General features: G+C 63.3%; 2 protein-coding genes across 4 annotated transcripts in view; both read right to left on the bottom strand.

Moving 5' to 3' along the window:
* KLC2 (kinesin light chain 2) lies at positions 1–9,473 on the bottom strand. Of its 2 annotated transcripts, none has more exons than XM_075005984.1 (16): positions 9,405–9,473; positions 7,617–7,920; positions 7,000–7,230; positions 6,695–6,767; positions 6,386–6,611; positions 5,926–6,013; positions 5,431–5,532; positions 4,287–4,460; positions 3,738–3,837; positions 3,511–3,560; positions 3,315–3,382; positions 2,899–3,007; positions 2,426–2,581; positions 1,989–2,113; positions 1,762–1,819; positions 1–1,216 (listed from the first exon to the last, which is right to left on the bottom strand). In XM_075005984.1, exons 2-16 carry the CDS (start codon positions 7,854–7,856, stop codon positions 1,133–1,135), a joined length of 1,884 nt encoding a protein of 627 aa, XP_074862085.1. In that variant the 5' UTR covers positions 7,857–7,920; positions 9,405–9,473; the 3' UTR covers positions 1–1,132. The 2 variants fall into 2 exon arrangements, with proteins under 2 accessions (XP_074862085.1, XP_074862086.1); XM_075005985.1 differs by having other exon boundaries at positions 6,386–6,608.
* A 2,987-nt stretch (positions 9,474–12,460) lies between these two features.
* Positions 12,461–15,500, bottom strand: part of PACS1 (phosphofurin acidic cluster sorting protein 1) — a 100,384-nt gene continuing 97,344 nt past the window's right edge. For both annotated transcript variants that reach the window (XM_075005981.1, XM_075005982.1), the window contains exon 24: positions 12,461–15,217. In XM_075005981.1, coding sequence (XP_074862082.1) covers positions 15,105–15,217 — 113 coding nt within the window. In that variant the 3' untranslated portion in view covers positions 12,461–15,104. The remainder of the gene's footprint in view (positions 15,218–15,500) is intronic.

Below are 15,500 nucleotides of genomic sequence, written 5' to 3'. Positions count from 1 at the left end.
GTACCTTTTATTTCTACAGCAACACTGGTAAATCCAGAGCAAATTCAGCAGGTGCCCCCCCTCCCAGGCTTCCCCCCCAGGGGGACAGGCAGGTGGGTGAAACAGTGAAGGCTCAGGCAGCCCCAGTGAGGGGGGTGATTAGGAGGGACTCAAGCTAAGCCCCTGTCAGGTGAGGGGGAGATTTCCATAGCAGCCTCTCCCCCTCGGCCAACCCTCCCTCCCAACCCCCTCAGGGAGCAGTTACAGTCCCTGCTTCCCCTGCTGGGCCCGTTCCAGTGTTACATGGTGGAGGAAAGGGAGGTGAGAGGCTGGGGAGGGAAATGAATTGTGCAACATCGAGGTCTCCATCCCAGGCCCCGGCGGGCCCTAGTGTTTTCCAGTGCAAGGTGCAGGCTCCAGCTCGGAGGAAGTGAGACACCCATCTGCCCCACCCATGGGATTAGTGTTGAGGAGTCAGGGTGCGGGAGGCACCAGCTCGCCTCAGGACCACGTAAGCCAGGGGGATGGCAGGGACCACAGACAGAGGCCTCCGTCAGCAAAGTAGAGGAGGGAGCAGAGCGGCTCCGGCAGGAGACAGCTCAGAGGACCTAGATTCTGAGCAGCAGCAGCAGCAGCATCTGAACGGACAAGGGGGTTCCCAGGCGGCCTGAGGGCAGCATGGGGCAAAGGGGGGCACCCGCCAGAGGGGACTCCCTGAGAGCAGAACAGAAGTACGAAGGGAAGAGGTGATCAGTGCCCCAGCAGTGGGTGGGGGCAGACGTAACTCACCTCCTGCTCCCCTTCTCCAGTCCAGGGGGTTTCCCTGACTGCCCCCCGCTGTGTCTCTCCCCCCGCCCCATCAGCATCAGAGCCACAGCTCAGGGGGGAGGGCAGCTCAGTACAGCTGAAGGGAGTGGAGGGCTGGGGCTTGAAGGGGTGACTCCCCCCCTCATACAGCAGCATGTGAGTGAATGGTCTGAGATCCCAGAGCAGGAGGGGCCCCCAGAGGATGGGGAGCCCCCAGTCTCTGTGCATGGGGTACAGCCCTCCCCAGTCACTGCACACTGGGTGGAGAAGGGAGGTGTAACAGCAGGTGTCTCCTCTACTCTGGCCCACAGGGTTGTGTGGGTGTCCATGGAGGTGTCCATAGGGGTCACCCAAGCAGGGAGCTGCGTCTGCACAGGTCCATGGTGCTGGCGCTGAGGCCCCGGCTCTCGGAGAAGCTGTTGCTGGTTGGCTGCAGGGGACAGAAGCAGGAGGGGGATCAGACAGGGCTCAGCCCCTTAAAGAGGAGGGAAGCTGGGTGGATGGGAGGGAGGCCTTCTGCAACACTTGCCCCACCCCATACATACAGGGGGACATTCAGGGAGAGATCCTGGAGGACCCCCGTGGCCTGACAGCAGGCGGGGCTGTGAGCTAGGCCTGGCCCTGGGTCAGTGGGGAGCGGGGCTGGACCAGTCCAAGCTGCTGAGGCTCAGCAGGGGGAGATGGGCCTGGCAGAGCAGGCAGCTCCCATGCTGGCCAGATGCTCTCACCTGCAGGGGTGGGTCTGTGCACACATGGCTCCTTCCCCTCCCTGCGCAGGGCAGCCTGGTATAGGCCCAATCCAGCTTCCCCGTGGATGGGGGCTGGGGAGAGAACCCAGCTCAAGGGCACAACCAGCACCCAACCCTAGGGCCAGGGCTAGAACAGTGCCTGGGGGTAGCTAGCAGGGCAGGGGCCCAAGGGTGGCAAGCTGGAGGGGAGGGGCCAAGCTTCACCCTCCTCCCACCATTTCCTCACCGGACTCGACTCTTCCATGCTCTTGTTGAGGAAGTTCAGGGAACTGGCCCGTTTCATCCTGCCAGGGAGGAGAAAATGGTCAGGCAGAGAAGCCGAGTCCAGGCACCCACTCCCCTGCCAGCAGCAGAGCCCAGGAGTCCTGCCCTTCCCTGCAAGGCACACATGGGCCGAAGCAGGAGAGGGAGGCTTGAGCGATGGATAGACAGCATATAGGGGGGCTGACTCACCCCTGGTTCCTGGGTTCCTGGGGGCTGCTTCCCTGCAGCTTCTTCACTAGCATCTCGCTGCTCCGGCGCAGGGCGTCCCGCAGCTTCCCGAAGGAGCCACTCCGGCGCAGGGCCCCAGAGCCATCCTGGGGGCAGGGTGAGACACATGGGGACACCTGACAGAACCCCCCCGAAATTCCTCCCCACAACCACCCCCTCTGGGGCAAGGCTCTGGAGCAGTCCTGGGGTGGAACAGATTCCAACAAGGACCTGCCCCATATCTTAAGTCCCCCTTCCCCACCTCCAATGGCTTAACTCAGGCAAGAGTACAGGGGCTGATGAGGGGGGAAGAGGTGCTGGGGGACCGAGGCCTGGCCTGTGGGAAGGACACCCTGCTAAGCGGCCTCTGGCATTCCAGCCCCGCCTGCCAGTCCCTGCCCCATGCAGCAGCGTCTCACCCCTGCCCATTCCGTGCCCATCCCGTCCTCTGGCTCGGGCCCGTTCTCAGCCTTGGCAGCACTGCTGGGCACGCTCTCCCGGCTGGGTCTGCGCTCTGACCGCTCTCCGTCCTTCAGCAGCTCCACTACTCTGGTCTGGCTGATGGCATGTGCGCCCTGCAGGGACACCCGGCGCCCGACTGGTCTCAGGGAATCGAAACACATGGCTCTTTCCAAATACACCCACTTCGAATGACACTGGACACCCGGGTTCCATCCACAGCTCTGGGAGTGGAGTGTCCTGCTCTCTGATTTAATAACTAAAATCGTGGCACGGAGGGGGAGAGACAAGAATGCTGCACTACAGAGAGTCCAGGGGTCTGGCCTCCCAGCCTCCTGCCGGAACTCCACCGGACGACCCCCTCCCTTTGCCGGGATGCAGAAGGGAACTGGAGGAACTAGTTCAGCCCCCACCTCCCAGGGCCCGGGGGTACCTGCTTGCGGGTTTTCATGGCGCACTCCTCCAGCGTCTCAGCGGCCTCCAGCTTGCCCTGGCGCCGGTACAGAGCCCCCAGGCTCTTCAGGGTTGTGTTCACTGTGGGGCTGTGGAGATGGAGGGAGTTACAGCCTGCTCGGTGCCCTATGTGACAGGGGAAACCGAGGCAGGGCAGGGCCCTCAACCAGCACAAAGCAGGAACGGACCTGGGGACGGAAGCCAGGAGTCTGGCTTTCGCCCGTTGGACTCCCGCTGACGCCCAGACAGGGAGAAACCCTCGCAGGCCCGTCTCCTGGCCCCCCTTGCTCCAGCTCTCAGCCAACTGCTGTCAGGGGCAGAGCCCAAAGGCAGGGCGGGATGTGGAAGAGCCCTGCCAGCCACCAGTGAGTGTTGCCCTTCAGAAGCAGCACTAACCTGTCCACCTTGCAGGCCTTGTACCAGCTGCCGTACTCCCCGTAGGGGACACTGTCCTTGCTTCTGTCCTGTAGGGGGCACAGACACACAGGAGAGCCCCAGTCACAGTGCAGGGGGAGCAACTGGGGCGGGGGCCCTCCCAGCCCCCCCTGCGACCCAGCCCCTTTGGGCACCCCGCTCCCTCATGCCTGGATACCTTGCTCTCCTCGCGTTCCTCTGCGTGCATCCAGATTGGCTTGTTCTCTCCTGCAGGGACGGAGGGGGGGGGGGTTACCACGGTGCTGCCAGACGCCTGCCTGCACTGGGACACAGCCCCCACCCGAGCAGGGCTGCAAGGAGAGAGGTCCCAGCTCAGCCCCATCCCACTCCCTGCACCACAGCTCCCCCGAGCACCAGGGGAGAGCAGCTCCTTCCCAGACTCACCATTGACTGAGCCAAACTCCTTCTCATGTGCCCGAGTCAGGATCTCCTTGTACAGCGCCTCAGCCTCTTTGTACTTGCCCTGTTTCAGGTAGCAGGACGCCTGTGGGGCAGGTCTGCGGTCAGCAGGGTGAAAGGGGGGCCCAGGGCGGCTTGGGGAGTCACCGAGGCCAGGCAGGGGCAGAGCGAGGCACAGAAGAGAGTGTCTGTCTAATGCTGAGCACAGACACGCCTGGCAGCTCCTCTGGCCTGCCCAGCTCTGGCCTGAACTGCCCGTCTGGCCACAAGGGGGCAAGACTAGCCAGGCAGGCCTGGGGAACAGGGCAGAGAGCTCACAGGCCCTTTGCCCTCCTCTGCCCCCTTCCCTTGAGGAGCCCAGGGCCCACGTTCAGCCCGGGGAAGAGCCGATGCTAGGGAAACAAAGGCTCCCAGAAGGGATGGGACCTGCACACGGTCCCACAGAGTCACTGCAGGGGCAAGAACCCAGGAGCCAGGTATGGTGCGTGCGTGCAGGGGCACTGCCTGCCTGGCCGCAGCAGCAGCAGCTCTCACCAGGTTGTTCTTTGTCTTGGCGACGTTGGGGTCGTCGGGGCCCAGGCGGCTCTCGTAAATCTCCAGCGCCCGCCCATAGTAATACTGAACCTCCTCCACTTTGCCCTGGTTCTGGCACAGCAATGCCAGGTTGTTCAGCTGCTTGGCCACGTCCGGGTGAAACCGGCCCAGCACCTGGGGATCGGGAAGAGGGACAGAGTTTGAAGCCTGTGCGTGCCTCAGTTTCCCCTGCCTTTCGCCCGCCTGTGTGGGGTGGGGAAAGGGAAGGAGCTGGCTCAAGGCAGGCTGAGTAACACAAGGGAGGATGGACATCACCTAACGGTCCAAGTGGACTGAATGGGTCATTAACAGGGCAGTGCAAGATCGACCAGAAGGGAAACCCTATCACTGATCCCTAGCAACCAGCGCCCCAGAGTGAGGAGGGGTCCCCCACCTCTCTGCAGGGTTGCAGAGCAGAGACTCCAGCTGGAGAGCAGAGGACTGGGGTGGGTGGAAGTGGGCTGGCTGAGGAGGGCACTGGGCAGTCACCAGGGGATGGACTGACAGCAAGAGAGCGGCAGAGCTTGGCCATGGGGTTGCTGCAGCCTGGCTGGGCCCTGGGCTGAACCCAGCACCAGGCGTTACCCTCCTCTCCCTGGGCTAACCTGGGGCTTCTCACACAGTGTTCCTGGTGACCATGGACCCCGTGGTCTGATGTCAGTGCCTCAACCCCTGCTGCATGGGCGTGTCTCCACCAGGGGCCTGTCTCAGCTGGCTTTGCTGGCAAAGCTCATGGCACAAGGCAGGAAGGCTGCAGGGCCTGCCCTGGAGGAAGAGTGAGGCCCCGAGGCCTGGCACACTAAAGCCTGGCTCCAAGGCTGTCCAAGAGCCTGTGGGTGCAGGAAAGGGGGCCAAAAAGCAGCCTGGGGATACCACCCACCCAGCTCTGCCCTCACTCACACTGCACCCCCTGCCTGCATCACCCCAGCCTGCTGCCCTGCCCAGACCACCCTGGGACCCCACAACCACCCCATCACACACCCCCGCCCCAGCTTGTCCCCCCATGCAGCTTCACTGACCCCGCCCTCGGCTATCCCCTCTCACAGACTCCCCCCGGCTGCTCCCCAGCTTCACCCCCACAGCCAGCCCCCAGCACAACCCCCACCTTTTCACGGATCTCCAGTGCTCTCTTGCACAGCGGCTCAGCCTCCTTGTACTTGCCCCTCTTGCCATACAGCACAGCCAGGTTGTTCAGGGTGGCAGCCACCTACAGGAGAAGAGGGGTGTCACTGTCCACCCAGCCCTCCCCCCTTAAGCTTGGTGGTACATTCAGCCCCCCCGCCCCTCTGAGAGGGGTCTGAGACCTGAGTTAACCCATGAGATGCAGTCCCCTGCTCTATCCACTACATCCTACTTCCCCTGCCAGCAAGAGGGACCAGGAGTCCAAGCTCCCAGCACGCCAGGCTCCCCATTCCAGCCTGGGACAGAACCCAGGAGTCCTGGCTCCCACTCCCCACCACTAACCATTACATGCCACTCCCTTCCCAGGGCAGGCAACAGACCCTGGAGGAGTCTGTGCTCCCAGCTCCCCCTATTTCAGTTCTTTAGGTCTCTCCCCTCACCGAGAGCCGGGGGCAGCACCCATGCAGGGCACACTTACGGCAGGGTGGTCCTTGCCCAGGGTCTTTTCCCGGATGGCCAGTGCGTCATTGAGAAGGTGAGCAGCCTCTTTGTACTTGTTCTGGTCCCTAGGGTGGGGAGAGAGGGTCAGACCCATGTGCCAGGCACATCTGGGCAGAGATCCTAACCCCAGCCCTGGGGTGGCGCATGCTCTCGCTGTCCAAACCTAGCGGGGACCCCCATTTCCAAGTCCCACCCTTGCAATGGGTCCCCGCCGAGGCGACCAGCCCAGTCAGGTGGATGTTTGGGGCCAGGCGGTGGGTATTGCCAGGGATTGAGACCACGTGAACACCAGACAGACTGGGCATCTGTTGGGGGTGATGAAGCCAGCCTGTCCCTGCCCTCTGGCACCCCCAGAGGGGAAAGACGCTGCGTCCCATTTCCTGCCCCCTTAAGCCAGCGCCCCTGAGACTGGAAAGGCCCCACGGCCCGTTCGCCACCTGTACACCAGCGCCAGGATGTTCAGCATGGTGGCCACATCCGGGTGGTCGTGGCCCGAGGTCTTCTCCAGATCCTCCAACGCCTGCTTGCAGAGCGGCACGGCCACTTCGTAGCGCCCCTGGGAGGCGTACTGGATCACCAGGTTGTGCAGCGTGCGCAGCCTTGCAGGGATCTCGTAGCCCCCATGCTGGGCTGCGGCCTCCCCGCTGCCAGGTGCTGGCCCTGCTGGGGAGAGGGGCAGTGAGAGGCGGCAGGCAGAGGGACGGCTCTTGCCCTGCTGCACTCGCCTTGGCAGCCGGGCAGCTCACCTGGGCCCTGGTCGTCATCGCCGGGGAACAGGTCATCCAGCGAGTCCTTGGCTGCCTCCCCATTCTTCTCTTCCTGGGCGGGGAGGATGCAATCAGGGCTGGAGCTTTCCCAGGGCAGCGTGTGAGCACCCAGCCCCTCCTCACCAGTCTGACTACTGGATTCTCTCTCTCCCTGCCCTCCCAGAACACCAGAGAGCCCAGGAGGCCTGGTTCCCAGCCTGCCCTGCTCTAACCCACCGGACCCCAGCCCCGTGGCAGAGCTGGGAGAGAGCCCGGGCCCCAGCTCCCGCCACCAGGCTCCGCACCGAGGGGGAGATGTCCTCGTCAAACTTCTTGATCTGGTTCATGAACTCCAGGTGCTTCTTCTCCTCCTCGAGCTGTGCCACAGCCTGCTCACTGCGCTGCAGCTTCTGCTGGGTGCCGGCCAGCTCGTCCCGCAGCCACTGGTTCTCCTGCACCAGGCGCCGCACCTGGGCCCGCAGCTTCTGCTTCTCCGACTCCACCGCACTCAGGTGGCTCGAAAGCGCGACGATCACCTGGGGGGTGCAAGATGACGACCAACTCTGCTGGCAACGACAGCCCTTTCCCTGACCCGCGACAGGCCCCCACTGCCTGCCACTGCCTCCCTGCATTCCCCAGCCCTCCCCACGCTCCTCGGCTTACCACCCCCAACGCTACACACAGGTCACGTCTGCTCTGGGAAATTGGATGTGCCTCCAGGGTCATGCTGTCAGTGACAGGTGTGGGAGTGAAACCCAAGAGTCCCCCCTCACCCACTCAATCCTGCTCCAGTCCCAGAGCTGGGAACAGAACCCGGGAGTCTGGGCACTCAGTGAGTGTGGCGGGATGCTGGGGCCTGACAGCTAGAACCAAGTCACATCCCTGATTCGGGGAGGGAAACCAGGCTCTGCACAGGTCTCACCTGGGCCTCACCCAGCCCCAGCTCGATGGCGTCCAGAGACTTGCGCAGCAGATTGGACTTCTCCTGCGCAGCGCTGGCCTCCTGCGGCTTGTCCAGGCAGTTCCGGGGGTCCAGAAGGGTGGCCAAGATGGAGTGGTGCTCACTGCGCAGCGTCTCCAGGCCCTGGATCACTGCCTTGGTGCCCAGCACAATCTCATCCTGGCTCAGCTTCTCCTCCCGTGGGTACACCATGGTTGCCATGACTGGGCTCCTGCAGGGCTGGCCTCAGATAGGAAGCTGGCACCACCAGTGCCCCCACCCTGCCCTGCAATACACATTCAGGGTCTCAGCACAGCCTCCCCTCAGAACAGAACCCAGGCGTCCTGGCTCCTCCAACTCTAGACTGCTAGTCCTCACTCTCCTCCTAAAGCTCGACGCCAACAGCACCTGAGTCCTTGACCCCCTGTGCCCCCAAATGTAACCACCAGCCACCACCCCCTGAGAGTGTCCCTTTAACCTCTGTCCTCACTTGGCTGCTGAGGGGAGCAGGGGAGGGAACACCTGGGAAAAGCGCTGCTCAGGGCAACCTGGGGACACCTAGGGGAAGGGTACGTGGGCTCCCTCATCTCTCCGGAATGACCCCAGATTCCCAGAGCTGCAGTTCCAGCCTCCACCACGGGGGGGGCCGATGGCTCAGAGATAGCGACGCAATGCGGTGCAGGCCCCACAAGCTGGTCAGCCAGGAGCTCCTACATGGTGCAGTGGGACCCCCAATCTTCTTTCCCCCTCTGCACTTTATCACCACCCCCTATGCACCACCCATCTCTCGACTCCTTACTGTGCCTTAAAACTGCTCCATGCACCTCACATCTCCTCGAGGCCCACGCCACATTGAAGCTGCCCCAGTGCATCCCCCAACACCACACAGCCCCCATAGCACCTCAAAACTGTCCCAGTGCACCCCATATCTCCCCCAACACCCAATCCCCCACAACCCCAAGTCCTGAAACTGCCCCAACACACCCCAGATCTCCCACAGCACCCTATGCCTTGAAACTGCCCCAGTGCAGCCCCATTTCCTGCCAGACCCACGAGTGCACCTTGACTCTGCCCCAGCTCACCCTGCACATTCCTGGCACACCACCCCGCGCTCCTTCCAACCGGCCCGCCCAGCGCCCTCCGGATCTCCCGGAGGGATGAGCTTTGCCCTACGACCCTCCCCGCGGGGTCACTCTGAGACTCCCCTAGAGACCCTCGCAACAACCTCTGCCCCGAGTCTGGCCCACCACCCCGGGGCACCTCCACCCGCCGCACCCCGGCGCCGCCTGCGCCCTTCACCTGCCCCCGGCTGCCCAGCCCGGCGCTCAGTCCGCAATGCGCCCGCCCGCCGCTCGCTCCGCCTCCCCTGCAGCCGGAGCGGCGGCCTCGGTACCGGCCGGCCCCGATCCCCGGCCCTGACTACCCGCATCGCCCGGGCCCCACCCCAAACCCCCCCAGATGCGCAGCAGCGGCTCCCGCACCTCCCGCTGGCTCCCTTCCAGGGCCGGGCCGCGCCAGGCAGGGCCCCCGCCGCCGCCGCCCCCCGGCCCGGCCCCTCCCGGTGTGCAGCCCCCCCCCCCCACGGGCCGCGCCGGATGTGGAGCCCCCCTTTTCCCCGCCCCGCCCGGTGAGCGACCTCCGCACCCCGCCACCGCCGAGGCCATCCAGATGTGCCGCCTCCGGGCCCCGCCGGCCCCGGCTCGGTCAACACAAGCGGACCCCAGCGCCCCGTTCGGCAGCCCCCACATGCACACGTGGCCACGCCCCTACCTGCAGCAGGCCCCGCCCCCTTCTCTGCCTCTGCTCGTGGTCTCAGCCCCGACCGGCCGCTGCCGCCGGGCCCATGCCGCCCCGCCCCATCCCTACCCGGCAGCCCCCGCGGCCGCACCACGTGACACCCCCCCACTCCCACTGACGGCCGTCAAGGGGCTCGCTCATTGACTGGGGGGGGGGCAGAAAGGCAGCGCCTTAAAGGGGAGGAGCGGAGCGGGAAAGGGGGCGGGGCCCGCACGCCGGGGTTCTCCAGCGCTGGGCGGGGCAGGACTCCTGGGTCCCCTGGCAGCAGGGGGCTGCCCTCATAGGGAGCCGGGGAATGGGGCAGCTGCCCCCCCCCCCACCCCCGGAGCTCCCCTGTGCAGCAGCAGCTGCTGCTACACGGTGCAGAGCTCTGGGGCACGGGGCAGCCGCCCAGCAGGGGAGCGCCCTGGCGGGAGCCGCTGCCACCCCCGGACACAGGGTGCGCGGGAGCAGGCGCCCTGCCAGACGCCGGACATTGGGCCTGTGGAAGTCTGACCCCGACCCGTGAGGCGGCTTAAATGCGGGGGAACCAGGACGGATGGGCCCCTACGTGTAGTCCAGTGAAACTGCTTTCGCCCCGCGTCTGCAGGGGCTGCGCCAAAGCTCGGATCATTATTCCAGCCTCAGGGGACTCCAGCGGGCAGCCGCCGCCGGCCCCGCGCCTCCTCTTCAAATCTCGCCCTTTGGGTTCCACGACTGTCCCCTTTCCTGGCTCCAACCATGCGGGGGTGTCCTCCGAGGAGCCTCCTCACCCCCCCGCACCAGCTACCTCTGGGCCTTCCGCAGGGCCCTGCCCTTGGCCCCCTCCCCTTCCGCCCCGTGTCATCTCATCGGCAACACACTTTCAGCTGCGTCTTTATGCTGCTGACTCACAGATCTACTTCTCCGCCCCAGGCGTGTCTCCTCCCGTCCGCAATGAAATCTCCGCCTGTCTCTCCCCCCCGGGGGCTGGCTCGGCTCACCAGGCTAAAGCAGAGTTCACTATCTCCTCCCTTAGCCACAGAGGACGCCATCACCGTCTTGCCTACAGCACAAACCACAGACTTACCCCTGAATCCAGCTCCATTCCTTGTATTGGACTCAAGCATCTTCCAGAAAGGGGTGCGGCCTGGTTTCGAAGACACCAGGAGATTAAGAATCCACCACTGACTGTAAATCAGGCCCAGCCTCAGGGCAAGGCAGTTGCCTTGGGCCTCGTGCCTTCAGGGTCCTGTGCTCCAGTTGAGCCTAGCATCCACCACCCCTGCGGTCAATGTGCCCTCTTGGGCCCAGCACCACCAGCTCTGCTGTTATCAGCCTCTGACTCCTTATTCCTTATGTGTCCAGATACAGCCTGGCTCTTGCTCTGCCTCACTCCGCTAGGTTAACAAACCTCTTTGCACCCAGCATCTCTTCCCAGGAAGACGTTTATATACCTGAATCCAGTCACCTCTCCGTGTGCCCTCTAAGTTTTCCCCCCTGTGGGCAGAATAGATTTTGTTATGCGCACCAAGGCCTGCGTGGATGTGCGCCACCAGTGGAAACACATGCCGCTGGCTCTGCTAATCAGCTGGGAGGTACCTGAATCTCTCCTGGGTGGCCACCTAAGGGCTCAGCTTCCAGGGAACACTGCTCTCAATCACACATGGAGCAATAAACCCTCAGGCAGGGAGCTTCTCCAGCCTCAAGTAATTTTTGTGGCTTTTTGGCATCCTCTGCAATTAGTCAACATCCTTTTTAAAATGTGGTTCCCCGACCCGGACATTACTCTAGGATGCGTCTCACCTGTGGTGTATGCTCAAGAAAATCCCCTCTGTGCTCTTACTGTCTTTATGTAGCCACAGGTTGTGTTGACCTGTTCTGCTACTGCCACGGTTTGTCTCCTCTGCTCCCCCGATCCAGGATTACAACCGTCCAGGATGCAACTGTGTGCACGGGAGCTTAGCTCTTGGCCTGTGGTGGTGTCAGCAGCCTGGGACAACTGTCTCCCTGACGTAGCTTCCTGAACCTCAGTGGCAGTGGTGGTGCTCCCAGGAGTGTTTACCCAGCTAGTTCTCAATGGCAGAGTCTTGTCCCAACAGCTGCGTCACCAGCACTCATCACTCTCCCTCCAGCACCCCCCAGTCACATACAGCAGGCTCGTGGGACAGTGGAATGAGCTAGGATGCAGGGCCAAGACAACACAGGTTGGAGCAGCTCGTGGGGTGTTTGCCACACGTGGCCCATTATGGTCTGGTTGGGGGCGGGTGCCACAGTCTGGTGGGAGGGGCAGGCTCTCTCCAGCTCCGAGGGAGGCCCTCTCCAGCTCAGAGAACACGTTCCCTCAGCCATAATTGTGCACAGCAGTCAAGGTTGGACGATCATGCTGAGCAATGCCAGGCCACAGAATCAAGGCCTAGTCTGTCCCGCCTCCCTCAGCACAGCACCCGCCCTCCTTGCCCTGTAGCAGCAGCCCTAAGACAGTGGGAAGGAGCTGGGCTGTTCCCCAGGCAGCAGGTAACCTAGCAGCAGGCTGGGGTAGTGGCACTGCAGGGGGGAGGCCCAGGCCATCACACTGACTGGGGCAGGGGCACTGGTGCTAGGGGTGGTGCAGCACCCCCAGTTTGAATGACAGCAGCAACCCAAGGCCTGGCTCCCCTCCTAGAGAGGGGTCACGTTTGCTGAATGGCTCCCAACACCTGCTTTACAATGGTTTCGGCTCCCCAGGGGAAGGAGCTGCTTCATTCTGCTGGTGTCCAAGCAACCCTGTGAGTTCAGCTTCCTCCTGGCCCAGCCCAGCAGGGGAAATCCTCTTGTCAGCACCTGTCCACTAGCATGTGAGACACGACGACCCATGGAGTTATGTTGACGCTGCAGTGAAACACCTGCCCCTGGCCCCAGATAGCTGACTTAGGCTCCCAGGGGCTGGGCTGCAAGAGAGCCCTGGAGTCCTGGCTCCCAGCTTTGTCCCCCTGCACCCCGGCTCTGGTCCGTATGCCTGTGGACAGAGGCTCCCCCTGCAGGGGTCAGAGTAAAGCAACACAAACCAGCTAAATAAACACCTCTTAAGAAAGAACCACAGTTTGTTTAATGAAAAAACTCCAAAAAAGCCGAGGGACAAGAGCTCCCCCAATAAAATGTGTCAACTACGACAGGGGTCTCTCCCCAACCCCGACAATGATCCCAACGTGGACAGTGTGTGCAAACCAAACGGGAGAGGCACGTACCGAGACACACCAGGGGGTTATGTACAGCGCCCCGTGTGCGCAGCGGGGACCGATCGAGACGCCCAGCCCTTTCCGGCTGTCATGCGGGAACAGAGTCCTGCTGGGTGCTCGGGGCTGCACGCAGCTGGGGAGTGTGGGGAGTTTCTGGAGTGCAGTGATTTGCAGGGGCACAGAGACGGGGACCCCGGCGGCTCTCACGGTCACTGGGGTAGCCTAGAATGTCCTAGCGACCCTGGCTGTGGAAATGAGCGTTTGGGCCACGATGGCGCCTCGCTGCAGGGCCCTACCTCCAGCCCTGGGGGCAGCCGCCATCCTGAGGCGACACTGGTGCTTTCGAGTGCCCCAAGAGCCCTAGCCTAGGGGCACAGCTGGGAGATGAGCCGCCCCCAGTCAGCCGGCCTCCCCAGGTGACACCCCCAGCCCGATGCAGCTGTGCGGCTCAGAGCAGCCCTGGGGAGAGCCAAGACCACCCAGGCGCCGTTGAAATGCAAAAGGCAGAAAACACAACTCTTGTCTGCGGGACCAGCACTGGCTGCAGTTTTTCATGGCTGGCAGAAACTGCCACGAGCGAGACGTGCTGGTCCAGGGCAGGGTGTGGGCAGGACACACTTGTCTGGGGGGCTGCACTCGTCTGCGCTGGTGATTCGGCTCAGGACTATAAGCAGCCAAGGCCGCGTTCACAGCTCGCCCCCCGAGCCCCTCCAAAGGGCTGGCACGTCCAGGTGAGCGACGCACAGCGCAGACAGGCACTGGCCCGGTCCTACTGCTCACAGCTCCCCTTGGAGTGGCTCAGGCACAGGGACCCTCCTGCGACCGCAGGAGCAGCAAGGCAACCACGGACTCAGGCAGAAAAGCAACATCTTCCTGGGGAAGCCTGTGGGTGTCACCTATCCTAGCCCAATGACGCTCCTCCTCACCCAGCCAGGCTGGCCTGGAGGGCAATGGGAACTCAATGGTGGCAGCATGTTATGACGGGGCACTGCCAGGTTGCCAGCAACACAACTGGCTTTATTGCTACCAGGTGGGCGAGGGACATCACCTGGGTGTCATTGCCTCTCTCCTGCCTGCTGCACTCAGCCAACGGCCTAGACGCTGGCGGGACACGGGTGGCCAGAAAGGAGCCAGACCAAGAGCGTGCATGACTATTGGCTGAGGCAGTGGCTCTCCAAACCAATCAGAGCAAGGCTCAGCAAGGTAATTACTGCCTACTGCTACTGGATAGTTCCCACCTGCCTCCCCAAAACTGGCTCCCAGGAGTGATTGTTAGAGCTGCACCACCCCAGAAGTGGCTGCATTTCCACACTGCACAAGGGACCTTGGGATTAACACCTGAGGTCTGGGGGTCCTGCTCTCAGCCTGTGTGGGTCTTGCACACGGCAAAGGTAGGCTCACCAGGCCCAGGCTTCAGCAGCGACCAATGGGAATTACTGGGCATGTTCTTGGAATCCCCACAGCACACTTGCATGGACTGCAGTTCCCCCGCTGCTGTATGGGGAGCAAAGTCTGGTGTGGGAAACCCAGCTGCTTCGAGGCTGCCCGACGGGCGGCGTGGGGGGTCAGAAAAGCCTGCACTGACAGAGCTGGCCACTCTGGCACTTGGGTTTGCAGCACTGGGGCGGCGGGCTAGGCAAGCTGCCATGGCGAAGATGTCAGAGGTGGCAGGGCAGTGGTGCAGTGCTGAAATTATGCCACGAAGTCTTGGCAAACGTTTCGGACAGAGACAAACGCAAGTGCCCAGGAGGTGGTCAGGCAGAGCTGGAGGGCTGAGAACCTCCAGCTTGAGGCCAGAACAGGCAGATTCCCCTCCCCACACCTCCTGCTTCACCAGCAAGGGGCTCATGTCGCCCCAAGCACGAAGCCATCAGGGGCTAGAGCAGCTGCAGCATTCCAGCCCAGGGCTTTCCTCTGGCTGGCCAGGGCAGAGCCGCTGGGCATCAGCACGCGCCTGCTGCCTGCAGGCGGGAGCAGGCTGTGCTGGAAGGGGCCCATGTCACGAGGGACTCAGCCTGTGGCCTGGCAGCTTGTGCTTTTGGAGAAGGGTTACAGGAGGGGCTGAGGCATGAGGGCCACAGGCGAGGCCAGAGCTGCTGCTCAGCTGTGCCAGGGAGGAACCTTCTCATGCGCTAGGCTTGCCCAGGCCGGGCTGTTCAGAGCCTCAGCTGCTTGGGCTGGCAGCGGGAGTGTCTGTGTAATCCAGTCCTTTGGGCCCAGCCCAGGTCCTTTCCCCCGGGCACCGGACACCTACGCGGTGCCCACCCGCCCACGTGCGCACACGGAAGCCGTCAGTGGCAGCTGGAGACGAAGCTGGTGATGAGGGGGATGACAGGTTGGCACGGGGGTGCTCCCTCGTCCAGCCCTCCCCGTGCAGAACACACCGACACAGAACACGAGGAGGGCAGGGTGTGGCCAAAGAGGCTTCCCCCCGGCTGAGCTGAGGGGTTGGCCAGGCTGGCGGGTGCTGCCCAGGGGCAGGGCAAGGCAGGCGCTGTCACGCTGGCTTTGAGCCAAAGAGTCCAACGGGGAAGTGCTTGACGTGGGTGGGCCACTGCGCGGCCAGCTGGAAAAACTTGATATCGCTCCACTCCACCCCGTCGATGGACACTGCGAGGGAACGGGGAGGTGAGCATGAGGTCTGACGGCGGGCACAGAGGGTGACTGCTGTGCCACAGCTCTAAGGTTCCTCTGCCCCTAGGCTGCCCCCATAGGGTGGGCAGGGGATGTTGTCCCAGCCCTGGAACTGCACAGACTGGATAACTCCCACCTGCCTCCCCAACACTGCTGCTGAGGGGGGGATTGCTAAAGAGCTGCCCCACCCCAGGAGTGGCTGCGTTTCCACACTGCACCCGGGACCTCGGGATCAACAGCTGCCTCGCCTCGGAGCTGG

Source organism: Carettochelys insculpta, chromosome 11, assembly GCF_033958435.1.
Source record: "Carettochelys insculpta isolate YL-2023 chromosome 11, ASM3395843v1, whole genome shotgun sequence".
NCBI classification, from domain to species: Eukaryota; Metazoa; Chordata; order Testudines; family Carettochelyidae; genus Carettochelys; species Carettochelys insculpta.
This window is presented reverse-complemented; position numbering and strand designations above follow the sequence as displayed.